General features: G+C 37.2%; 1 protein-coding gene across 4 annotated transcripts; it reads right to left on the bottom strand.

The window, feature by feature from the left end:
• Window positions 1-1,901: 1,901 nt before the first annotated feature.
• Window positions 1,902-23,302, bottom strand: Ccnt1 (cyclin T1). 4 transcript variants are annotated; one of them, XM_026407028.2, is made up of 9 exons: window positions 23,085-23,302; window positions 21,209-21,290; window positions 14,056-14,184; window positions 10,834-10,894; window positions 9,396-9,458; window positions 7,389-7,434; window positions 5,513-5,676; window positions 5,278-5,348; window positions 1,902-3,855 (listed from the first exon to the last, which is right to left on the bottom strand). In XM_026407028.2, exons 1-9 carry the CDS (start codon window positions 23,243-23,245, stop codon window positions 2,452-2,454), a joined length of 2,181 nt encoding a protein of 726 aa, XP_026262813.1. In that variant the 5' UTR covers window positions 23,246-23,302; the 3' UTR covers window positions 1,902-2,451. The 4 variants fall into 4 exon arrangements, with proteins under 4 accessions (XP_026262813.1, XP_026262814.1, XP_077654633.1 ...); XM_026407029.2 differs by having other exon boundaries at window positions 22,858-23,174; XM_026407030.2 differs by lacking the exon at window positions 5,278-5,348 and having other exon boundaries at window positions 3,733-3,855.
• Between the last annotated feature and the right edge of the window lie 2,695 nt (window positions 23,303-25,997).

The following is a 25,997-nucleotide window of genomic DNA, read 5'->3' as shown; positions in this document are numbered from 1 at the left end:
CATAGATCTAAAAACAGACACTGTAGGTATCTTAAGACAGTACCAGGAGGCATAAATATAGAGAGGTCTCTAACCTGACTTTTATCAGCAAAGATCTACTAGTGCAAAGGCCAGACTCCACAGCATAAAGCAACTCTTTAGGTGATTCATTCCTAGCAAGTTCTAAGGAACTTAACTACAGTACTGCCATGGAGAACTGTTATGACATCAAGTGGATATGTGCTTCTGGTAAGGGACTGCATGTGATTAGAAAATGTGACATTAATTAAGAGTAATTAAAAGCTAGAGAGACACTTTCACAATCAAATCAGTGATCATCAATTCCACAAAGATACAGATACAAACTAAATGGCATATTCCCTTTTGGAGAGGTCTGGATAGAAGCAGACTCCACCAAACAAAATCTAAACAAACACAAAATCAAAATTTAGTAAACACAACCACGCATCTACCAATTATCTAGCACAACACAAAATACCAAGAAAGAGGAAATTGTCATCTAGAAAAGTTAAGTGACATTCCAAGAAGTATTACTGGTTTACAGGTCAACAAAGAGCTCCTTATTTTACACAGCACAGGCAGGCACTCTAGATAATCCAAATATGCATTGATACGGGACTCTGTTTCATTCACCTTCAGTTCAGGTTTATGCTTTCCTACATAGTCCTTCCTATATCAGGCCAGTACACCATCAATGCTAACTGCCCCAGTTTCCCCCCCAATCCATTCATGGCATACAACAGCACATACATAACTCCCGTCTCCCTATGACTTGCAATGAAAAGAATGAGACTTCTCCCCTAAATACTATTTGGCATGATGGAAGTTGCATTAAAAAAGATAAATTCAAACTGCACCATCCTCCCATAACAAAAATGCCACAAAGACCAAATGACACACCAAACGATCTGAATTATGTGGCATTTTCAGTCCTTCCACATCAAAATGTTCAATCCTAATATATGTGATAATCAAGCACCCATGACAGGAATCCTGATTTTTTTTTTTTAAAGGGACTCTTAGAAATCTCCTTAGGAACCTCCATCTAGAATCTAAAAATGGACATTCTATACATAACAATATTTGCTGACAAGTACTGCTCACTCTCACGGCACCAGTACTGTTAAATTCACAAGCTCCAATCTGAAGTCATATAGGCTGCAAACACAAGGATGCAGCTGTTTCCCTTCAGATATACAGATAAAAAGCAAGTCTTACATTCATAATGTAATTTAAAATACAATGTCCTAAGAATTTCAAATCACAATTTCATTGTTTTTAGTATCCTTTAGCTCCAAGTCTTCTACGAAAACTATTGTCACATAAGTCTGGGCTTTCATAAGCAGGATATATATAGCACATCTCCTTCCCTTCAGAGACCCTGAGAACACTCTCATCTGAACACTTTCCCAAAGCCTAATTGAAAAAAAGACATACCCAATTCTGTAGGACAGAAGCTGGCCTTGCTCTCTAACCCTTCTTCCTCAACCCCACCTCTGTTCTGCATTGAAAAGAACAAAAGCTGTAAAAAGGAAGTTGATAATGGAGTTGAGAATCAGGTCATTGGCTGCTCTTGCCCAAACTAGAAATTACAGTGCTACTCCTCAATCACAACATAAAGGAGGAAATACATGCCTCTTCCTTCATGTTCTCAAGGCCAACCATGTTCTCTCTAGTAGACTATTGGGAAGTGAAAATGATAAAGGACAGCGAGGGAAAGATAAAACATGATTTTTAAACACACACACTTTAAAAACACCCACACACCCACGCTTACATACACACTTAAAAGTCTCAACACTTCAAGTGGCCTGAGCCTATTTCAGAACTCTTGGCCAAGAGCCTACCCTCCCACCCCCCCTGCACACATTCCCACCCTCCAATCCCACCCACCCCCAGTCATTGCTATGTACCTCATACACACAGCAAAATTCTTATCCCCTTCCCAATTATATAAAAAAACTAAACAGATAACTTACTTTCTTTAAATTATTTTTTAAAGTCTCTTAAAAGATTTTGACGTTTAAATACTTCCTCTCTTCTGATATATTAAACATCAAAAGAACCCACAATTACTTGATAAAACAAACCCTCCATGGTTCAGTTCTGGCAAGAAGAGGGAAGATAACTATCCCAATCAACCTAATTAGGAAGTGGAGAGGCCTAGAGAAAGTGTTCTTAATCTTTCACAGCTTCAACACATTCCCACCTCTCTAATACCAGTAAAAACTATAAAATAGTTAAATGTATGAGGCAGCAGATATAATAACCAAGGCCCTCCACCACCCTCCCACCTATGTCTCAACATCAACTTATTCCCTAGTCCAAGAAGAGGGACATATTTCATAAGGGAATCATTTTTCTCAGTCCAATATCAGTAGTCAAAAAAAAAAAAAAGCGCATGTTTTTTAGAGAAGTTTTTTTTCTCCTCCTCTTTTTTTTTTTTTTTTTTTACTTAGGAAGGGGTGGAAGTGGTGGAGGAGGTTCTGATGGTAGAGGTGGTGGCCGGGGTTTGTCTGCATTGCCAGATCTGGAGGACATTCCACTAGCCCGTGGATTGAGATATTCACCATAAGAATGAACAAATTCAAATGCAGGGGGCTGAGTGGGTTGAACACCTTGGGCACTGAGCAGGGAGTGAAGCATATTCACAGTATCTTGATAGTCTATTGACTGGGTTGTGTTGTGACCATTGGCCCCAGTGGGACCTTTATCCAGTTTCATATGAGGAACTCGAGTTTTACAGCTAGGCTGTGAAAAGGGAAGGCCACTTGTGTCTGAGCTATGCCCAGGCAACTGGGCCATCGTAGGAAGAGGAGGGAAGGAGAAATTTAAGGAAGAGGATTTAGTACTCTTGGCAATCTTGGCTGGATGATCAAATACTGCCCCTCCAGTCTCTTCAGGGGGACCTCTTTTACGAGTGGAACTCGAAGATGAGAAAGAACTAGACAAGCTATAGGTTTTGTGTGCTAACGTGCTTGCCTGGCTGCTATGTTTTGGATCACCTGGACGTTTGTTACCAGTAGCAGCTGGAAGCTGTGAGTAAGAGTGCTTGTGTGAGTGGTGATTATGATGATGATGGTGATTAGATGGGTGAGTCTTGTGCTTGTCTTTGTGTTCCCGGCTCTTTGTGATACTGTCCTCTACAGAATTATGCTTGTCAGCTGCATGGACTTTAATGCGCATTTTTATCTCCTCTGGTTTTGAAGAGGTAGCTTTATCGCCACCAGTCACTGGAAGTCTCATTTTGAGAGATGTTTTGTCAGCCTTATCTAGAAAAGGCCGCTCAGGGTTTTCTGAGCCCTCTAAGGGCATCTTTAGAATGACTGAAGAATGGCTATCATGGTGAGACAGGAGATTCTGAGCAGCATATGCATACTGTGACTTCACATTGGCCTCTGTGTTCTCTAGTTGCCTCTTCTGGGCAGCCAACTCTTCTGCATGCTTTGCACGATATTCTTTCAGGGAGACTTTAGTTGATGGCACACTCTTAGTACTCTGCTTCTGGGAAATAAATGCATTTGAACCATCCTGCTGCAAGGAATGATCGACTCCTATAAGTGCTAAATTCTCATTAGTCCGATGACCCTGAGCAGGTTCTAGTTTAAAAGGAGGTTGGGAGGATATCCAACGTTCACCCTGCAACATCTCCACATTGGTTAAGTTGCTTGATGACTCTTCAGAGACTGGAAGAGAAGGCACTGCACTCGTAGTAGATGAAGTTGACATGCTCATTAAACCCGCAATAGTTGTATCGGAAGAGCTCTGGGAAATCATATTGAGAATTGTCTGCTCTGAAGTGTTTTCATCTGCTCCTCGGTCATCTGCTTTTGATTTTCTGGCAGCCTGACATGCCTAAATGAAGCAAATAACATCACCTCATGTAATTTATTAAATTAAAATCCAGTAAGATGAGTAGATTGTACTTGCTCAGGATAAGTCAAAACAAGCAGGAGGCTGCCCTAACATGAGAGCAAATAAATATATAATCCTCATAAAGGAATTTAAAACTGTCAATCAAGTCATACTAATTTTACAAGGCAACAGCAACAAAAAACTGTGCTAAACTAAAAATCACTTATAAACATTAAGTATGTTTGCTTGTGACTATAGTTAGTCCTTAAATTCTAGAAATTAAAGTAAAAGATGAACTATATGCTCTGAAGCCTACTTCTGCTTTTTTTTTTTCCTTTGGGTGGGGGTGGTTTACCAGGAATTGAACCCAAGAGTATCTAATCACTGAGCTACGTCTCCAGTCCTTTGTATTTTCAGATAATCTTGCTTAGGACCTCGTGAAGTTGCTGAGGTAGGCTTCAAGTTGCAATCCTCATGCCTCAGCCTCCCCAATCAGGGATTACAGGTATGCACCACTGTGTCCAGCTCTCAACCCTACTTTTAACCCTAAGCTTCTAGGAGGCAAACATTCTCTGCAACTCACTCAACTTAGGAGAATGTATTTATACTTATCAGTATGGATTTATGAGAAATGAGGGAAACTTTCTGGTATTGAGGATCAAACCCAGGGCCTGATACATGACAATGACAAGCATGTGCTCTACTGCCAAGCTAAGTCCCTAGCCCAAAGGAAAATGTTTTCAAACACACTGTACGGGGGTGAGGGGGACGGGGGAGGAATGATTCCATTATTCCTAAGTAAGACTTTGAAAAATATCTAAAATGTAACTTTAGGCTGCAATCTATGTGAAAAATTCTAAAACCCATTTTAAAAGTAGTTAATATGAAAGTTTCAACAAAGATTTAAGGATAAAATTATGACACCATTTCTAACCTTTCATTGTTGTTTAGTATCAAGGGATTGAACACAGGGGTGCTTAATCTTGAGCCAAATCCCCAGCACTTTTTATTTTAAGATGGGGCCTCACTAAATTGCTGAGCCTGCCTCAGTCCCCTGAACTGCTGGAATTATAGGCATGTGCCACACCCAGCTTATCAGCTCTACCTTTTTAACTCTACATCTTGCCTCTACTAGGAGCCAATACTCTCAGAGAAGCCATCTTTTCTTCCCTAACAGTCTCCACATAGAAAATATTTAACCAATGTAGCTTACTGAATAATCATTATTAGAAGTATTACATACACAAAGCAAAACCTGCTATCACCTATAACTACAGACTTCTGGCCAGTATCCAAGCTATGAAGTCATAATTACTGCACAACTATGAAAAGGGAAATTCCAAACCAGGACACAAATCCAATTCTGGTATATTCCCTGATATAGTCCAAAAAAAAGGAACAATTGATAGCAATGATTCTTACCCTCCAATTCCGAATGCGTTTGAGCCTGCTGGGAGTTTTCTCCAGAATCTGTAGAAATTCATGTGTCAATTCTACAAATAAAACATTCAAAAAAGACTGAGAGACAGAGATAATAAAACAAGAATAACCTCAACCAACTTAACTCACTATTTTCATCTGAATAAAGTCACCTTTGGCCAGATATGTGGCAAATCAAGAGCAAGTGCTTTTCAAGGTCCCTTACTCTAAAACTTACCATCTAAAAGTTCCAAGGTCACAGTGGCGTCAACATATTCCCACCAGTGCTTCCCGTCAGTTGAGACTGGGATCTCCCAGTTGGACCACTTGCAAGCCAGATGGATGCAGACACAGGCCACCACAGGAGGTGTGTACTGCAGGCTAAATGTGGTCAAATGCAGGCTGACATCAGAGGGAAGGAAACAGAGAGTGTCATGAGCTCTCAATCCTCAACCCAAAGCTAAAACTCTCCATTATTAGAAGAAAAAAAAAAATCTAAAAATACACAGGAGAGAGAGGGCAAGAACTATCCTATGCTCTGATTCAGCACTCAATATAATGATTTTCTGTTAACCACTGTGCAGGCTAACAACATTTCTAAATTTCTTTTCCACTTATAATTCAATCCATACCCTGACTAGGGACTTAAAAAAAAAAAAAAAGAAAGAAAAGATACATATCCATGTTTTTTAAAAATATTAACTTCTGGACCAGTATCAAAGCTCAGAAGTAAATCTTTATTACCTATTATCTGGAGAATAAGCTCAGTACTTAAGGAAAATTTTAAGGTTTTTGTATTTAATCCCTAATCAAATACTAAGGAAATACCCTAAAAAACATCTTCTCTTTGTCAATCATAGTTCTGGACTATTTAAAATAATGAACAGACAGGGGATGAGCTGTAGCTCAGTGGCAGAGCACTTGCTTAGCATGTGTGAGCCACCAGATTCAATCCTCAGCACTACATAAAATAAGTAAATAAATAAACAAATAAAATAAAGGTATGCTGTCCATCTACAGCTACAAAAAATTTAAAAAATAAAAATAAGGAACAGACCACAAGCCAGGCATGGTGGTGCATGCCTATAATCCCAGCAATTTGGAAGGCTGAGGCAGGACAATTACAAGTTTAAGGTCAGCCTCAGCAACTCAGCTAAGGTGCTAAACAACTTACCAAGACTCCGTCTCAGAGACAAAAACCACTATGGTGGGCTGGGGTTGTGGCTCAGAGGTAGAGGGCATGTGAGAGGCACTGGGTTCAATCCTCAGCACCATATAAGGTAAAATAGACATTGTGTTCACCTATAACTAAAAAATAAATATTAAAAAATATAACTAATATAAATAAATAAATAAATGGATGGGAGATGTGGCCCAGTGGTAAAGCACTCGGGTTCAATCCCCAGTACTAAAAACAAAAAAAAAAAAGAAATCATTCTCAAATGTGAACTTGCGGGCTGGGGTTGTAGCTCAGTGGTATTGTGCTCATCTAGCATGCACGAAGCACTGGGTTCGATCCTCAGCACCACATAAATGAAAAATAAAGATTTTGTGTCCACCTAAAACTTAAGAATAAATATTTTTTAAAAAAATGTGAACTTGCTTGATTGATGGTTTATTTCAATAAATTCACATTTATATCATAAAACTGAACTTATTAAGGGTATTCTCAATTTCTATGAACAAACATTACTGGAGGATCAGAGATGAAATCAAGAAAGTCATTTGGTAGTAAAGTTATATACAAATAATTTTTAAAAAAAGAAAGAAAAAAAATATTGCCAACTCTATACATACACATGTCCATTTGGGCAAAGGAAACATCATTGCAAAATCCTCCAAATGAGATATTTACTCACTACTAATGAGTTCTAAACTCACATGAACTTTCAGAACTGTGCTCTTAGTTATTTTAAAGCAAAGTAACACATGTAGAACAGGCAGGCAATCAAAGAATCACTACTAAATAATCATATCACCTTAGCAAATTAAAAAGCACCATGAAATCTAAGATACAACATGAAAACTGCAGGAAAAAAAAACTACATTCACCAGAGAATTATCTATAACACATTGTATCAAAAACAGAAGGGAAAAAATTGAAATATAAAAACCTGTTGGTTGCCATGAAGTACGATGTCTGAGCTAAGTCCTTGCTTGCTAAAAAAAAAAAAAAAAAAGGGAAAAGTTATTACTGCCATTTATAATCAACAAATATTTAGTAAGTATTTATATTTACAAGTTACTGTGTGAAATAGAGTAGTAAATGAGGCAGAAATATCTCATCGCCTGATTTTTATATTCTACTAAAGGAAATAACAAATTTTTTTTTTTGGGGGGGGGAGGCACTGGGGATTAAGCCCAGGTGCTAATATATGCTAAACATCTGGCTCAATCAGGTTGATTGAACCTAAGGTCGCCTAACTACTGAGTCATATCCCCAGACCTTTTTCTTTTTGATTTTGAGACAAGGTCTCATCAGGTTGCTTACAGCCTGAGCAAGGCTGTGTGCCACCACAATGATTTTTTTTATTTTAATTATTTTAATGTTAATAACTATGCTGATTCCAGACCTAGAGACTCAAGCTTTATTCTGCATATTAGGTATTGAGGGTATTTGTTTTAAAATGTAATAAATGAGGGGCTGGGCTTGTAGCTCAGTGGTAGAGCGCTTGCCTAGCATATGTGAAGCACTGGGTTCAATTCTCAGCACTGCGTATAAACAAGTCAAATAAAGGTTCATTGACAACTAAAAAAAATTTTTAAAAATGTAATTAATAAACTTGCTCCCTAGAGTGTGATTCAATATGTCGGAAGAAGGAGACAAGCAATTTTTAATAAGTAACACAGACATTCTGATCCAAGGGATCACTGAGAAACATTAAGCCAGGGGATGAACTAATATGATCTGGCAGCAAGATAAGAATCTAGAAGACCCTGATGAATTTGGGAAAAGTGACTTTTGCTTAGGGGGAAAAAAAAAGTTTTTAATTGAGTAGCCTGTAATTTAATCCCTAGACCTCAAATAGTTTCAATTGTTTAACATAAATGAAATGAAAAACACCACGTTCCCCCTCCTATAAAAAATCTCTTCTGAGGACAAAGCAAATTTTGATCTTTTTTCTTCTTTTGACAGTACTATAGATTGAATCCAGGGGTGCTTTACAACAGCTATGTCCCCAACTCCTTTTACTTATTTAATTTTGAGACAGGCTCTGGCTAAATTGCCAAGGCTGGTCTTGTAATCATCCTGCTCAGCCTCCACAGTAGCTGAGATTACATACATTCTTTTATCTTCTTTAGAATTAAGTCTTTTTAATATTAAATCTGTCTCTGTTTAACCCTATCTTTGCTCATGTGTAATTTTAATGCTTCAAATACAATGTAATCTGGAAAACTTTGGGAATTTTTAATTTAATAATTACATTATTAAAATGTAAAATAAGGCCAATCATCAGTTTGGTCTACAAATCTCTAAAAGGCATTAAATATACAAAGGTGTCCAGATTTTTTTTGGCAATGGATGGTAGGGATCAAATCCAGGACCACACATGTATTAGGCAAGTGTTCTACACTGAGCTACACCCGATATTCTTGATACTACTATGTAAATGAAATAAAAGAAACTGAGGAGTGGGGGTATAGCTCAGTAGTAAATTGTTTACATAGCATGTGTGAGGCCTTGGGTTTGATTTCCTCTGCAAAAAAAATAATCAAATTAATAAAATAAAGAACTAGGTTTCATTCAATTAGAGCTACTATCATTAAACTAGAATAAGAAGAAAAGTCCTACAAAGGGATTGTCATGCATGGAAATAAGATCAAATAAATTCTACTCAATCATCTGAATGGTCTTTAATCAGCCCTACAATTAAAATAAGATCACCCACTCCCAAGACTTCCTTAAAGTTACCATTAGATACTTAGCACTTGGTGATTTTTCAAAATCTCCCCCCAATCTTTGACAAATACCCTCAATGTGTTAACTCTCTCTTAACTGTAAATCATCTAAAAGCAATAATAAGAACCCCAAAAGGAAAACTCCAAGCCAGGACCAATAATTTTGATTGAAGTCAATTACTTTCAATTCAGCTTCTGGCCAAAGCAAGTGTATTATTTACCTCGAACAAGCTGAGTGCACTTTACCACATGTGTATGTGGGTGATCAATTGTTAATTCAAAGCCTTCAAGAAAAAAAAAAAAAAAACTGGTTAAAAAGCTAAAGATATTCAACACATTTGAGATTTCTTTTATCTGAGTCATCATTAAAGGCCGCCCTCATTTCTCTCTCCAAACATTACTGTTCAGAGACTAAGTCAAAGTACGCAGTACAGAGTATATTCTTCTCTAAATATATTATCTCCACAGCTGTTACACTCTAGCTAGAGAGTACCAATAAGATCTCAAAACCACTGAAGAACTAAAAACCTCTAAACACAAAACATTTTAGGGACAACAGAACATAATATAATCTAGAAGAAGCAGTCACTCGAACTACCTTCTAAAGCTTATTCTTGAAAAAATATTTTAAAAACTATACCTCTCATCTTGGTTTTATTCCATCTCATCATGTTACAATAGATACTGATCATTTTATCCAATTTCAAATGGTCTTTACAAAAATTACTTAAGCAGGATCAGTGTGCCTATAAAAATTACTTTTGAAGTAAGTTTACTTTCTTAAGTATATAACTAAAATTTTCTAGATACAATAAATACTGAGAAATTTACATGATGTAAATTATTCTGAAAGGATAACTTATTTTTGTGAATTAGATCTTACTTGTTTCTACATTTAAAAGAAAAAATGGGGGAGTGTTAATACTGGAAATTGAACCTCACTGGCCCTTTTCATTTCATTTTTGAGATGGGGTCTCCCTAAGACTAGATTCAAATTTGCAATCTTTCCACTTCAACCACCTGAATAGCTGAAAGAACTCAAAATGCACAAATACATGTGAAAAAAAAAAACCAGTTGTACCAATAACATTCAAATGCCACTCATGAAATCCTATCCTACCTAAAGAAAAATGTCAGCCCTAAAGAACAAGAAAAACAAAATCCTTATTTTCATATTTGCTATGCATCATCAGAGTTGCCCACACAACCATTATGGCTTGAATTCCTCCACTTCCACTGTGCTATGCTGAACACTAGTTACCAATTTTACAAACAAATGCAGTATTTAAATATAATGACTGAATGAAGAGAATAATGGACAGAAGGAAAATTGTTCTTTAGATAGTTTTGCCATTATTTATCAGGTTAAAAACTGCCAAACCCTAAAAAAGGTAAATTAAAAACCCTAGAGTAGGGGAAAAAGAAAAAAAAAAAAAACCTTACTGCTATTTCAAAAGTCAACTATACCTATATTTTACCCTGTTGGTACAGGTAAGGTTCAACTCTAAATTCTACAACCTCTATAATCCAGAAACATATGCAATACTTTGCAAAAATCTTCCCAAGGGATTTTCTTACTGTTTGCTATTTTGTAATTTTTAATATCAAATCATTATTTACACAAATGATTTTTGATTTTTTAAAGGAAAATAAACTTACCTAAAGTTTGCAAAATTATGCTTTCTAAAATCACCAGATCTTGAACTTGTTGCAGGTAAGCCTATAGATGAGAAGTCAAAAATTATTTCCTAAAAAGGCATAATATATCAAGTATAAACAACTATCAATTCCTTCCAGAAAAAAAAAAAAACAATGAAAGGCAGAGGTGGAGTTAGGAGGTAGAATAGGAATTGAAATACAATCCTTATCCCTATATCTAATTGGCACAGATTCTCCTTTATTTAAAAAAAAAAAAATAGCCAGATGTGGTGATGCACACCTGTAATCCCAGCGGCTTGGGAGGCTGATGCAGAAGGATTTCAAATTCAAAGCCAGTCTCAGCAAAAGCAAGGTACTAAGCAATTCAGTGAGACCCTGCCTCTAAATAAAACATAAACTAGGGATGGGGATGTGTCTAAGTGGCTGAGTACCCCTCAGAGTTCAATCCCCAGTCCACTGCCCACCCAAAAAAAGTAAACCAGATACAAGTAGTAATACTTTATATATGGCTACAGAAAACAGAGAAAGCACCAGATACAGTTCATTTTCAGACTGATTTTTTTTTTTTTTTTTGGGTAAATCCAGAGATTGAATCCAGGGCACTTACCCACTGAGCCACACCCCAGTCTTTTTTATTTTTTATTTAAAAAAACAAGGCCTCTCTCTAAGTTGCCTGACATTTTAAGTTTTAAAATTAAAATGATTTAGACACAAAAAATTAATAACACCACCTTTTTCCAACACCATCAAAATATATTTGCAGAATCCTTTCTACAGTATTGTAAGCATCTCTTTGGGATAATACTAGATTTCTAAAAACTAACATGAGTTCAAAGGAAAAATGAACAAAAAAATTTCAGCTTTGTGCCAGATAAAACGATAGCCACTAGCCACATGTGACTATAGAAAACTTGAAACAAAGGTAGTCTAAATTGAAATGTGCCACATTGCTATAAAATAAACAATGGATTTTAAACACTTAATCTTTAAAAAAGAATGTAAAATTTAGTAACTTTTAAATAATATATGCTAAAATGAAAATATTTTAGATACCTTAAGTTATATAAAATATATTATATTAAAATTATTTTTTGGTGAAGATTTTTTTTTTTATAGTGCCAAGAATAGAATCCAGGGCCTTATAGATGCTAAGCAAGCACTCTATCACTGAGCTCACAAACCCAGCCTCCAAAATCAGGATTTTTAATAAAATTTAATGAAAACTTAAAATGTTTCAATTTTCACAAATGTGGCTTTCATTTTATTTCTACTGGAAAGCAATAGTCTCTAGGAAAATGAGATCTGGGTCAGGAGTTCTGTAGTTAACTTCCCACTTAGTTCTATGATTTGAATAAATCTAATAAGGACTGAAACTTTGCTAGTTCTCCTTTCCATATAGTAGAGAAAATATTTTTCCCTAACTCTTTCATAAGGGCTGCAGGCTCAGGTAAGAAATTATGTAAATATACTTTAGAAAAAGGAAAGTGGGGATTTGTTTGTGTTTTATTTTGTTAACTCAATTACATGAATCAGTAGCATTTACTAGTCTTCAAATCTAAAAAAATCTATAGCAATCACTCTTTAACAAGAGGTACCAGTGTGACCTAAAGAGAAAAATGAAGGCCAGACACTTACATGCAAAACAATTAGGGGGCTGGGGATATTGCTCAGTTGGCAGAGTGCTTGCCTGGAATGCATAAGGTCCTGGGTTCAATCCCCAGCACCACAAAAAATAAAAGAACATAACTAGGCCAGGTGCTGCACGCCTATAATCCCAGCAACTTGGGAACCTGAGGATGAGGATCACAAGTTCAAAAGAAAAAAGAAAAAAATAACATTTCAAATACAAGTTAAAATTCATCTTCTCATCTCCTAGGATGCTGCTGCTAATTACAGTTCCATATATACCCTTCCAGAACTTTATACTATGTTTGTATATATAGCTTTTTGTTTTCTTCCACCCTGACCTTTTTTTTTTGGTCCTGGTGATTGAACTCAGGAGCACTTGACCACTGAGCCACATCCTCAGCCCTATTTTGTATTTTATTTTAGAGACAGGGTCTCATTGACTTGCTTATTTAGCACCTTGCTGTTGCTGAGGTTGGCTTTGAACTTGTGATCCTCCTGCCTCAGCCTCCCCAGCCGCTGGGATTACAGGTGTGTGCCACTGTGCCCAGCTTGACTTTCTTAAAAAAGGGAAACTCTTGGTTTTAGAAGTCAACAAACTGGGGAGTACTTAGAGGGCTGACATTCATAACAGACTGGAGAAAAATTATGGATTTCTGATGTGACATTATTTAAATCTCTTAAAATGAATGCATGGGTCCTCTATGAAATAAATGGGTTTTCTTCTGAACAAACTAAACCGGGGCACTTAACCACTGAGCCACATCCCCCAGCCCTTTTTTATATTTTATTTAGAGACAGGGTCTCACCATGTTGCTTAGGGCCTCACTAAGTTGCTGAGGCTGGCTATGAAATCGAAATCCTCCTGCCTCAGCCTCCCAAGCCACTGTGGGTTACAGTCGTGCACTACTGAGCCCAGCTAAACTGTTTCTTGAGTGTCTGAATTTTCTATGTGATTTTTACAATTCCCTTTTTTTTAATATTTTATTTTTTAGTTGGACACAATATCTTTAATTTTATATATTTATTTTTATGTGATCGAACCCAGGGCCTCACACATGCTAGGCAAGCACTCTACTGCTGAGCCACAACCCCAGCCCCTACAATTTCTTTCAAACGACCCAGAGATTTAGTTCATTTTCACACTAAGATTTAAGTTAGTCTGAAAAAACTAGCAACAGATCTCATTTATTTTTATTCTTTATTTTTTGGTTGTAGAGGACACAATACCTTTATTTTATTTATTTATTTATTTTTATGTGGTGCTGAGGATCAAACCCAGTGCTAGGCAAGTGCTCCAGCACTGAGCTACAACCGCAGTCCCCAGAACTTATTTCTTCAATGTTTCCACAACAAAAATCTATCTATAAGAATGCCTTCAGGGCTGGATATGTATCCCAGTGGTAAAACGCATTAGGCGCAGAGTTCAATTTCCAACACCACCAAATAAATAAAAAGGTAGAAAATTAATTAAAATGGGAAAATATTTTGGATATAGTAAGTAAAAAAAAAAAACTTAAGCCCACATTCAAACTTCACCAAATTAAAGTTATAACACTGTTGCAATAAAAAAAAAAAATGTAATCACTTTCCTACCTCACTCCTAGTATCAGGAAGTGATTCCTGTGGATGGAGACAAGCATGTGCTACCTTGATGACATGTTCCAATTTTTTTGGCTGTTCCTCCACTTTAGCCGCCAGAAACAAAGCTGCAGGAGCCACAGACTAGATAAAAACAATAAATAAATCATACTTATTTATTTCTAGATCAAGGTTGATGAAAAGTCAAGTTAAGTCTCAAATCAAGTTCTTTGCTTCTCCCAACTTTGTTGTTTCATTTACACTTTTCCCCTTAAGTATAACATCTTTCTCTCTCCTATCCATTAATCCATGTCAACTTTCAAACATCAATCCTTCAAACTATGGTTAAAAGTTATTGCTGGGTAAAGCAACTATTCATAAACAGCTTCCTAATTAAAAGTGAGATTCTTTAATTTGTATCAAATCATTGTTTTGGGTTTTTTGGGCTTTTTTTGTACCAGGGACTAAATCCAGGGGCACTTAACCACTGAGCCACATCCTCATCCCTTTTTATTTTTTTATTTTTTATTTTTTTTATTTAGAGACAGGGTTTTGCTAAATTGCTTAGAGCCTCGCTAAATTGCTGAAGCTAGCTTTGAACTCACTATCCTCCTGCCTCAGCCTCCCAAGCTGCTGGGATTACAGATATGCAACATCATACCTGGCACTCTATGTTTTTTAAACAGTAAATTGAAATATCCAGAAGAGGCAAATCTATAGAAACAAAAATGTTAATGGATGCCAGGGGTTACAATGAGAGTAGGAATGACTACTAACAGATGAGATATTTCTGGGGTGATGTAAATGTTTTGAAATTACATAATGATGAGGGTTATACAACTTTATGAGTATACTAAACACTAGTGAATTGTATACTTTAAAACAATGAATTTTACTGTATGTAAATCACATCATTTACAAATATAAATATCAAATCTAAAAAAATACAAAGCCCAGTATTATACTCACAAAATTATACAAGAAAGCATCTAGGAAGGAAAAAAACTCAAGCCAATAAACAAGTAGACAACAAACTCAGACACTAAATAATATAAAAAGAACATAGGGGTGTATAGTTCAGTGGCTAAGTCCTTGTCTAGCATTTGTGAGGGCTGCAAGGAAAATTAATTAATTTTAAAATATATCAATGAATCAAAGATTGCAATGGTAAGAGCTAAAATTTACCAGGAGTCAAAGAAATGTAATTTTATGGAATTTAAAACATTTCACTTTATTAACTAGAACTGAAACATTCTAATACTTATTTGTATCACCACTGTTTCCTGTTATATTTTTCTAAATAAAATTTATTCCACACACTCAATTCATAGTAACAATTCTTTTCCTTCTCATTTGTTTCATTTGTATATTGAGCTTGCTACATATGTATCCCTCAGTCCTTTTTTTCAAAGTTTTTTTTTTTTTTAGAGAGAATTTTAATATTTATATTTAATTTTTGGCGGACACAACATCTTTGTTTGTATGTGGTGCTGAGGATCGAACCCGGGCCGCACACATGCCAGGCAAGAGCGCTACCGCTTGAGCCATATCCCCAGCCCATTCCTCAGTCCTTAGTAATAAAGAATTAGAAGAAAATGGGCATGAAAGAAAATATGAGTATGAGGGGGCTAGAGATATGAAGTCTCAGAATATGAAGAATATATTTTTTTTAATATTTTTAGTTGTAGTCGAGCACAGTGGCGCACACCTGTAATCTCAGTGGCATAGGAGGCTGAGGCAGGAGGATCATGGTACAAAGCCAGCTTCAGCAAAAGCAAGGCACTAAGCAACTCAGTGAGACCCTGTCTCTAAATACAATACAAAATGGGGCTGGAGATGTGGCTCAGTGGTCCAGTGTCCAGTGTCCCTGAGTTCAATCCCTGGTAACCCCCCCCCCAAAATACACACACACACACACACATATTTTAGTTGCAGATAGATACAATACTTTTATTTTACTTATTCTTATGTGGTGCTGAGGATCGAACCCAGTGCTTCACGTGTACTAGGCAAGCCCTCTACATGTGAGCTACAATTCCAGCCCATGAAGAACATTTGAACACTAAACTGAATAGCTAAATGAAATAGATATTAAAGATCTTTAACAAGAATGACACAAAAGATTTTAGAAAAAAATGTGAAATATAAGAAATATTTAGGAAAATTAGCAGATAGGACTAGAAGGATGAAAAGATGAGAAACATTAAAAGTTAATTTTTAAGAAAGAAGAATATAGTAACTCAGGCATTGGAAAATAAAGTTTAGAACAGGCAAAAACAGTAGAAATAAAAAAGAAACATAAGCATCACTCTGGAAAAATAGGGCAGCACTAAAAATATTTATGCTGAGAAAAAAAAATCTAATGGAATACACATCTCATGGGATCATTTTAGAGTTTGTTTATCAATAATTTTCCCATCAAAGGCAAAGTTTCTCTAAGAGATTCTTATACCAATTTAAGAGTAAAAATTTTTTTCCATTAAAAAATTAGTTATTGGGGGCTGGGTTTGTGGCGTGGTAGAGTGCTTGCTTAGCACGTGTGAGGCACTGGGTTCGATCCTCAGCACCATATAAAAATGAAATAAATATATTGTGTGTCCACCTAGAACTAAATAAATAAATAGTTGTTGGAACTGGGGTTGTAGCTTGGCAGTACAGCACTTGCCTAGAGTATGTGAGGCACTGGGTTCAAAGCTCAGCACCACATACAAATAAATAAACAAAATAAAGATCCACTGACAACTAAATATATATATATATTTTAAAAAGTTATTGTCTGTCTACTTTGAGCAGGCACTTTAAACAATTAATTTAATTAAACCTTATCAACTATTCTATGAAATAGATACTATCAATGACTATAAACAGGAGAATTCTGAGGCCTATGGTCACTTTCCCAAAGGTTCCACCATTAAGCTTTATCTCTTAAAGAGTCAAAATAAGTCAAAATACACATAATCAAACTTTTTATACATTAAAAATACAGGGGTTTTTTGTTTTGTTTTTGTTTTGGCCATAATAAAGATTGAACAGGGATTGAACCAGGGCCTCACAAGCTAGACAAGTGTTCTACCACTGAGCCACAACTGCAACCAACTTTTCTTTAATTAATTTTATTTATTTGTTTGTTTCTATGTGATGCTGAGGATCGACCACAGGACCACACCTGTCCTAGGCAAGTGCTGTACCACTAAGCCATAACCCCAGCCACACCCACAGCCAACTTTTTGTTGTTGTTATCACTGCTGTTTGAGTCTCTAGCATGTCCTGAAATATATAAAATATAACATAAACACACAAAATCCACCTATTACTTTTATATTTCACCACTTTTCACGAAAGCATTTAAAATAATATAGAAATTCAATTAATAAGGTTAAATTTCTTCTCTCATAGACAGTAAATAGAGTTCCTGAATTTAAGTGAAGAAAAGTGATTTAACCACCTCTACTAAATAAATAAAATCTATTTCAATTGAAAAGCACTAACATATCTCTACCAATGTGTTAATTACAAAATTTATATAATACAAGAATTAATCAATTTGTATGCTTTAGATTTTTGTGCTTTATTGTATGTAAACCGCAATAAAAAATCTTCAAAAACAAAATAGCCCGGTTCAGTGGTGCCCCTGTAATCCCAGTGCCTAAGGAGGCTGAGACAGAAGGATTACAAGTTCAAAGCCAGCCTCAACAATTTAGCAGGCCCTAAGCAACTTAACAAGATCCTGTCTCAAAATAAATTTTATTTTTTAAGAGAGAGGAGAGGGAGAATTTTAATATTTATTTTTTAGTTTTCAGCGGACACAACATCTTTGTTTGTCTGTGGTGCTGAGGATCAAACCTGGGCCGCACGCATGCCAGGCGAGCGCACTACCACTTGAGCCACATCCCCAGCCCCCAAAATAAAAAATTTTTAAAAAGCAGGGGTCAGCAGCTATTCCCCTTCTCGGTCTATTCCCTAAAGACCTAATAAGAGCATGCTACAGGGACACTGCTACATCGATGTTCATAGCAGCACAATTCACGATAGCAAGATTGTGGAATCAGCCTAGATGCCCTTCAATAGATGAATGGATTAAAAAAATGTGGCATTTATACACAATGGAGTATTACTCTGCATTTAAAAATGACAAAATCATAGAATTTGGAGGGAAATGGATGGCATTAGAGCAGATTATGCTAAGTGAAGCTAGTCAATCTTTAAAAAACAAATACCAAATGACTCCTCTGATATAAGGGGAGGAAACAAGGACAGGGTAGGGACGAAGAGCTTGAGACGAAGATTTTCATTAACAGGGTTGAGAGGTGGGAGGGAAAGGAAACGAGAAGGGGAATCGCATGGAAATGGAAGGCGATCCTCAGGGTTATACAAAATGACATATAAGAGGAAAGGAGGGGTAAGACAAGATAATTCAAATGGAAGAAGTGATTTACAGTAGAAGGGGTAGAGAGAGAAAAGGGGAGGGGAGGGGAGGGGAGGGGAGGGGGGATAGTAGAGAATAATATAGACAGCAGAATACATCAGACACTAGAAAGGCAATATGTCAATCAATGGAAGGGTAACTGATGTGATGCAGCAATCTGTATACGGGATAAAATTGGGAGTTCATAACTCATTTGAATCAAACTGTGAAATATGATGTATGAGGAACTATGTAATGTTTTGAACGACCAACAATAAAAAAAAAAAAAAAAAAGCAGGGGTCAGGGATGTGGCTCAGTGGTTAAGCACCCCACGTTCAATTCCAGGCAGCAAATCAAAAAAGAACAAAAACAAAAGAAAGGCATGGGCACTAGGATCCAAAACACTATAAAAGAAATACAACAAAATGAGAAAAAAATATTCACATCATCTGACAATAGCTCTAATACATAAAGAGCTCATATAAAGTAAGAACAAGTTGGACATGATGGAGCACATCTCTAACCCCAGAAACAGGGGAGGCTGATGCAGGAGGATGGCAAGTTCAAGGACAAGCCTCAGAGCTTAGAGTGTAGCTCAGTGGGAGAGAGCCCCTGGGTTAAATCCCAGGTACCACCAAAAAAAGAGAGATAACACACACCAGAACACTAAAAAAGGGGCAAAGGGTATCAACAGTTTTCCATTCATTTCTTTCTTTCTTTTTTAAAGAGAGAGTGAGAGAGAGGGAGAGGGAGAGAGAGAGAATTTTAATATTTATTTTTTAGTATTTGGCGGACATACACTTTGTTTGTATGTGGTGCTGAGGATCGAACCCGGGCCCCAAGCATGCCAGGCGAGCACGATACCACTTGAGCCACATCCCCAGCCCGCATTCATTTATTTCAATATCATGAGAACCAGAACCAAAGGCAAAAGAAGCTCAACTTTATTAATTGAAGAAAAGTAAATTAAGAAAATAATGTCAGGGGCTGGGGTTGTTGCTAAGTGGTACAGAGCTCATCTAACATGGGTGAGGCAGGGGGTTGGATCCTCAGTACCACATAAAAATAAAGGTATTGTGTCTACCTACAACCAGAAATTTTTTTTTTAAATAATAATAATTTCAGACCCTATCTTTCTCATTCACCAATGTATCCCTTGAACTTGACAAGCAATTAGAACTCAATAAAAATTTCTTAAATTAATGAATATTTGGGGGCTGAGGTTGTGGCTCAGAGGTAGAGAGCTCACCTAGCATATGTGAAGCACTGGGTTCAAACCTCAGCACCATATAAATATAAAATAAAGACACTGTGTCCACCTGTAACTAAAAATCAAATTTTTTTTAAAGAGAATCTTTTTTAATATTTATTTTTTAGTTTTCAGCGGACACAACACCTTTGTTTGTATGTGGTGCTGAGGATCGAACCTGGGTCACACACATGCCAGGTGAGCGCGCTACCGCTTGAGCCACATCCCCAGCCCGAAAAAACCAAATATTTTTTAAGAAGTAATGAATATTTGTGGTTAGTTTGAATGTAGAAAAAAGACCCTTTCCTGAACAGTCCTATCTTTCAAAACTTGTACATATGCATACCTTTGGGCCTAGAAATTCTACCTATTGGAATTTACATTAAAATCTCACATAAGTGTACTTTATAATTGTAAGACCATCCCATGTAACATTTATAATAAATGAGAAACAACCTGAATGTCCACCAATAAGGAGCTAAGCTAGTTCAATAAATGATGGTAAGCAAACATTACATAGCCATTTAAAAAGATGCGAAACTAATGAGCCAGGTACAGTAGCATACATCTATAATCCTAGTTACTTGCTACTTGGAAGGATAAAGCAGGAGTTTAAGGTCAGCACTGGTAATTTAGTGAGACTCTGTCTCAAAGCAAAATATAAAAAGGGCTGAGGATATAGGGTGGGGGTAAAGCATCCCTGGGTTTAATCCCCAGAACAATGTAAAAAGAAAAGGAAAAAAAGGGAGTCTAGGATTGTGGCTCAGTGTTAGAGCACTTGCCCAGTACGTGTGAGGCACTGAGTTCAATAATAAAATATTTGACTCACAAATCCAAAGTGCTGATCAAGATTATTCCTATTATCTAGGGAGTTCATTAAACAAATATAGTCTTACCTGCAACAGGGATATCACTATGTATTCACTTTCAAGTCATTTATAATAATGTTATATAATACCATTTCAGGTAGCAAAATTGAAAATAGCACTACTGTATTTACAATTCTGTCCAAGAAAAAAGTTCTTTCATTACTATTATTTTCTTTCTCTTGTTCTTGAGTCATTTCCCAGTGATTATCACATAATGTACCTTTGCCTCCAACGATCATTCATCAAAATTTTATCAAAGACGTCTGAAAGAATTTAAATAACTTATATTCATTTGCCTTTCTGACCATATTCATATTTACCTCTTTAAACATTTTACTTAATTTAAGCATGATTTTCCCTTTAATGCTACTCCTCTAACTCAAAACATTAATTTACTAAGTGTTCAATTATCTATTTCTTTATGAGAGAATCCACCTACTCTATGGATAAACTTACCCTACCAGAAAACTAGACACTTCACAGCAAATTGTAAGGCTGAATTCGGAACAGTAGTTTGACACATAATGAAAGGGATCAATGCTACATACTAAAATTCAACTGCCAATTCAGTAGCAAAGACCTACCAAAAACAGGGAGCTGAAATCAATCACAAAAGATTACACCATACAAGAAATTATACTTACATTTCGATGAAACTGTGTAAAAGACTGAATCATGTAGAATCGATGCATGTATACTATAGCTGTGTTGATAGTCAATTGTGAGCTGAAGTACTCAAGTTAAGGTCCAAATCAAGTAGATAGGCAGCATAATTCCCAAAATATAATCTGTCTCCCCCGACAAAAAGACCAAATGGCCAAGCACAGTCCTAAGTGAAAATCATACTTACCTTTCCAAATAAAAAGGAGGTGTTGTTTTCTTTTGCCAAAATTATTAACTGCCTATTGACAGCATAATTCCTTCCACATAAGGGGTATTTAATATAAATTTACTGAATGAACAAACAACAACAAAATAAACTTCTCAGGATATGTGAATCAAGATTTATAACAAAACTAATTTTTAGAACTTTCGGTCATTTACCTTCTACAAATCCTGTAATGATGATCTGATACCTCAGGTCATCTCTTTAACAAGTTTTACTAGGTCTTCCCTAATTTGGCCCCTGGGCATATTTCCACTATCTCTCACCTTTCAATTCCACTTCTCCCTGCATTTTCACCTGGTGATCCTGATGGCTAGAAACACTGTGAAATGAATTGATATTTATTTACTAAAAATAAAACATTTTTCAAACACTGCACTTGCCTGCACTCTACCTCTGAGCTATATAGAAAAATTTTTAAGTGCTTTACTTCTAAAGATGTCAGCAGGTCTGGGAATGGAGCACATCGGTAGAGCACTTGCCTACTAGCTTGGGTGAAGCCCTAGATTTGATCTCTAGCAGCACAAAAAAATAAAGACCTCAGCAGACAATGTGCTCAGTGTGCAGTATAAAGATGACACAGTCCCATAATGGCAACAACCTAAATACTACAAAAGGAATTTTAAGGATACACTGAAATAGAACTAGGGGGTTGGGGGTTTAATTCCACAGACTGGAAGCTTAGGAAACAAACTGGCAATAAAGAGGACACCTATTTTGAAAAAACAAACACATCCTTAAGGCACAAACATCACAGTCTGCAACAAATTTAAGTGAAAGCTGCATAAACAGAAGCTTCACCAAGAAAAAAAAATTAAAGCAGAGTGAAAATAACTTTAAAACTATATTAGTTTTCTCGGCCACAAAATGAGTAAATTTTCTGACAAATAAAAATAAATTGCCTAATCTTTGAAACATGACGAAAACGAATACTCGCCAGTACCCTGAGTAACTTAAGGGCACAACATTTGGTAAACTAAACATTAGATCCATAGGTCTACATCCCTCCAAACCTAAATTGACTTTTCTAACTTTGAAATTCTGTAACACTCTAGCAAACAACTACTATTTAAACGTCTGAATGCTAAGCATTTTGGGGGGCACAGAATCAAATGCAAGAGGTGTCCATTTTACAGGCAAGACAGCCAAGAACTTAACAGGTTATTTGCATAGCTATGAATTAGGAGGAACGGATTTTGAACCACCGATGGGACCCTGCCTAGTTCAGCTTTGTCCCGAAACTATTTTTTACACACTAAGTTTGGGGGGCAGACGTCAACAGTGAAACTTCTACCAGACTCCTAAGACACAGAAGAAAGGAGAATCTCAAAGTCACGAAACCAGGTCAGAACACAGTGAAGAAGGCCTAAGAAGGATTGGCTAAAACACAAAGCCAGGAAAAGATACGAATTCCCGGCAAGGTTGGTGGCACCGGTGAGCGAGCGGGAAATTGACTCCGCCTCGCTTCCCTCGCATGAACAGCTTCGGTCTGCCCCATCGTGGGCTCTCCCCACTAGACATCCAGCTTCTGGCCGACCTTCTTACCCCCTTCCTTCCCCGCCAGAGCCTGAGGCCTGAATGCCGGGGCAGTGCAGAACCGACTCTAAGGCCGAAGGCCTAGGCCACAAGGATACACGTTAAGACGTTGTCCCATGTCCTGAAGAAGATTGGCCGCCTGCTGGCGATAAGAAAGTTCTTTATCTGGGTCCAGGCCAAAACGACGGGATGGGCTATTTTCCAGCTGTTCTCGAGTAAAATACCACCGTTTGTTGTTGTTCTTCCTCTCTCCCTCCATAGCGCTTCAACTAGAAGGCAGCGGCGGAGGCTGCAAGCACTTCCCAGCGTCACCTCAGGGGCGACACACATCCGCTGTGCGGAGACAACTGCGACGTGACGAACTTCCGCTACGAATCGACCGCCAGGTCGGACAAGCTTCCGCTAAGGAAGCGAAAGTCAAAGCGTCTACTTCCGAAATGGACCTCGCGACTCACTGTAGCCAAGTTAACAGCCAGTCGGATACCAGAAGAGACCTTAAGGCGAAGACGCAGGCGCGAATCACGTGACGCTACGGAAGTAGGGTGGAATTATAAATTCTCGTGTGAAAACCACGTCTCTCCCCGCGAGAACGTGGTTGAGCCTTCGCGGCCTGGGCTGAGCTGCCAGGCAACAGTTCGGCGCCGAGAGGCATAGGCTCTCGCGCAGCATTGCTGCCGCTCTCCCCACGCCCAGAACTTCCCTCTGGGCGAACGTGACGATATGAAATATGGCAGATGGAGAGCTTGGTAGAGAAAATAGGTCAGAAAAATGAAAAAAGTAATAGTGGCCCTATAGTATCTCGAACCAATAAGATGAAACCATATAGCAAACACTCTGGGCACGGTGGCGCAGTCCTGTAATCCTAGCTACTCTGGAAGCTGAGGCAGAATGGCAAGTTCGAGGCCAGCACGGGCAATTGAGTGAAACTCTGCCTCAAAAAGGGCTGAGGGTGTATGTCAGCGTTCGAACACTTTGCTAACATCCTCGAGTCCCTGAATGGAATCCTCAGTACGACAAAAAAAAAAAAAAAAAAAAAAAAAAAGAAAGAAAAAGTAGTGATAACTACCAAAAGAATGAGTTTTTTATAAACTTGGATTCAATCCCAGCTTTTCCTCCATCCCTACCATCTTTCGTACAACTATTTGTAAATGTATAGTTTAGTAGCTTCATTTGTATTCACACTGTCATGCAACAGCTCTCTAGAACTACCTTTTCATCTGCAAAACAAATTGCCAAGCAGCTCAGGAGGCTTAGACAGGAGGATCAGGAGTTCAAAGCCAGTCTCAACAATTTAGCGAGGCACTTAGCAACTCAGCGAGACCCTATCTCTAATGAAAATATATTTTAAAAAAAACAAAACTGAAACTCCCTTGAACAGCTCCCCATTACTTTCCTATCAGCCTCTGGCAACTAGCATTCTTCATTCTTTTTGACTCTAACTACTTGGATGCTTCATATAAGTGGAATCATACAGATTTGTCTTTTTTGTGACTGGCTTCTTTTACTTAGTGTAATATCTTAAAAAATCCCAGCTATTCTTTCACCTAGCTCGTGATCTGGAATGTCACCTCGGTTTCTTCAAAAAACACCAACAGGATGTGGGTCAGGCATATAGGAGGTGTTTAGTGCATATTGATTCTCTAAATAATGTTAGCTAATGGTGGTACTGAGGATTCCATACATTGCTTTTAAAGGACAATTGATAAAAATCTTAAACCAGAGGAATTTCTCTTTTCTTCTTTTAAAAATTTACTAATATATGCCGGGGGCAGTGGTGTACACGTGTAATCCTAGAGGCTTGGGACACTGAGACTGGAGGATCTCGAGTTCAAAGCCGCCCTCAGCAAAAGCGAGGTGCTAAGCAACTGAGACCCTGTCTCTAACTAAAATACAAAATAGGGCTGGAGAAGTGGGTCAGTAGTTGAGTGCCCCTGAGTTCAATCCCCAGTATCCCCCACCCAAAAAAAATTTTTAACTAATACAAAGGATATATAGTATGCAACTTAACATAAAATGTATAATCTTTATTATAAATTTCCTATAACCAACTGAATCTCACAAAATGCTTTCAGTTTTGCCAAGCTCTTGAATCACAAGTCAACCTACAGTTGCATTTAACAAGTGAGTATAGTTTTGGACTATTCACTGATATTTTCATTTGCGTGAATAAGATGGAAATGAAAATGAGACTTGTATAGGAACTTCATTAATTTGCCAGCGACTTGAGAAACATCTTTGCTGAATTGTATAATTTTTGAACACTGGAAGAGTTTCAATGTTGCTATTGGACAGTGTAATAGCTATAGATATGATACACTTTTAATATTCATTATTAACATTTTCTCAACTTTATTTTTTAAAAACAGTTAGTTGTAGTTGGACACAATACCTTTGTTTTATTTATTTATTTGTTTGTTTTTATGTGGTGCTGAGGATCGAACCCAGGGCCTCACGCATGCTAGGCGAATGCTCTACTGCTGAGCCACAACCCCAGCCCTTTCTCAGGTTTCTTAAGTCCAGCCTTATCTAACATTGTCAATTTCTGTGGTGTACATTCTCCCACCATGGCTGATTTCAATCTATCAGTATGCAGCATCCCTGAAAATGAAATTGAAGAGAGGTGTATGCATCATCACACAGTATTTCCTCAAGACCAATTCAATAGTTTAGGCTTTCTAGTTTCTTGTCTTGATATGGAAAGAGCTTAGAAATCATCACTCCCAGACTAGGGATGGAGCTCAGTGTTAGAGCACTTGCCTGACATATATTGGGCCCTGGGTTCAATCCCTAGTAACTGAAAAAAAAAAAAAAAATTAAAAGTGATCGGGTCCATCCTTACAAGAAAAAAGATAAATTTAACAATCCTTCTTGACTCATTAGAGAATTAAGGTTTTATAGTATAAACCTCATCCCCCAAGATGGAAAAACAGATGAAATCAGAAAAAAAGTTAGAACAGAAAGTCATGACTATTAAGAGCAAAAATTACTATGGGAACCAGTAACTCATAGGA

Source organism: Urocitellus parryii, chromosome 5 (assembly GCF_045843805.1).
Source record: "Urocitellus parryii isolate mUroPar1 chromosome 5, mUroPar1.hap1, whole genome shotgun sequence".
Taxonomy (NCBI): domain Eukaryota; kingdom Metazoa; phylum Chordata; class Mammalia; order Rodentia; family Sciuridae; genus Urocitellus; species Urocitellus parryii.
This window is presented reverse-complemented; position numbering and strand designations above follow the sequence as displayed.

Excerpts from the sequence above, each read along its gene's own strand:
- Ccnt1 (XM_026407028.2), bottom strand. The coding sequence starts at position 23,245 with ATGGAGGGAGAGAGGAAGAACAACAACAAACGGTGGTATTTTACTCGA. Across the intron at positions 9,459-10,833 it reads CATAATTTTGCAAACTTTAG|GCTTTGAATTAACAATTGAT; the intron begins GTAAGTTTATTT and ends TTTTTCTTGAAG. Across the intron at positions 5,349-5,512 it reads GACCTTGGAACTTTTAGATG|AATTGACACATGAATTTCTA; the intron begins GTAAGTTTTAGA and ends TTTTATTTGTAG.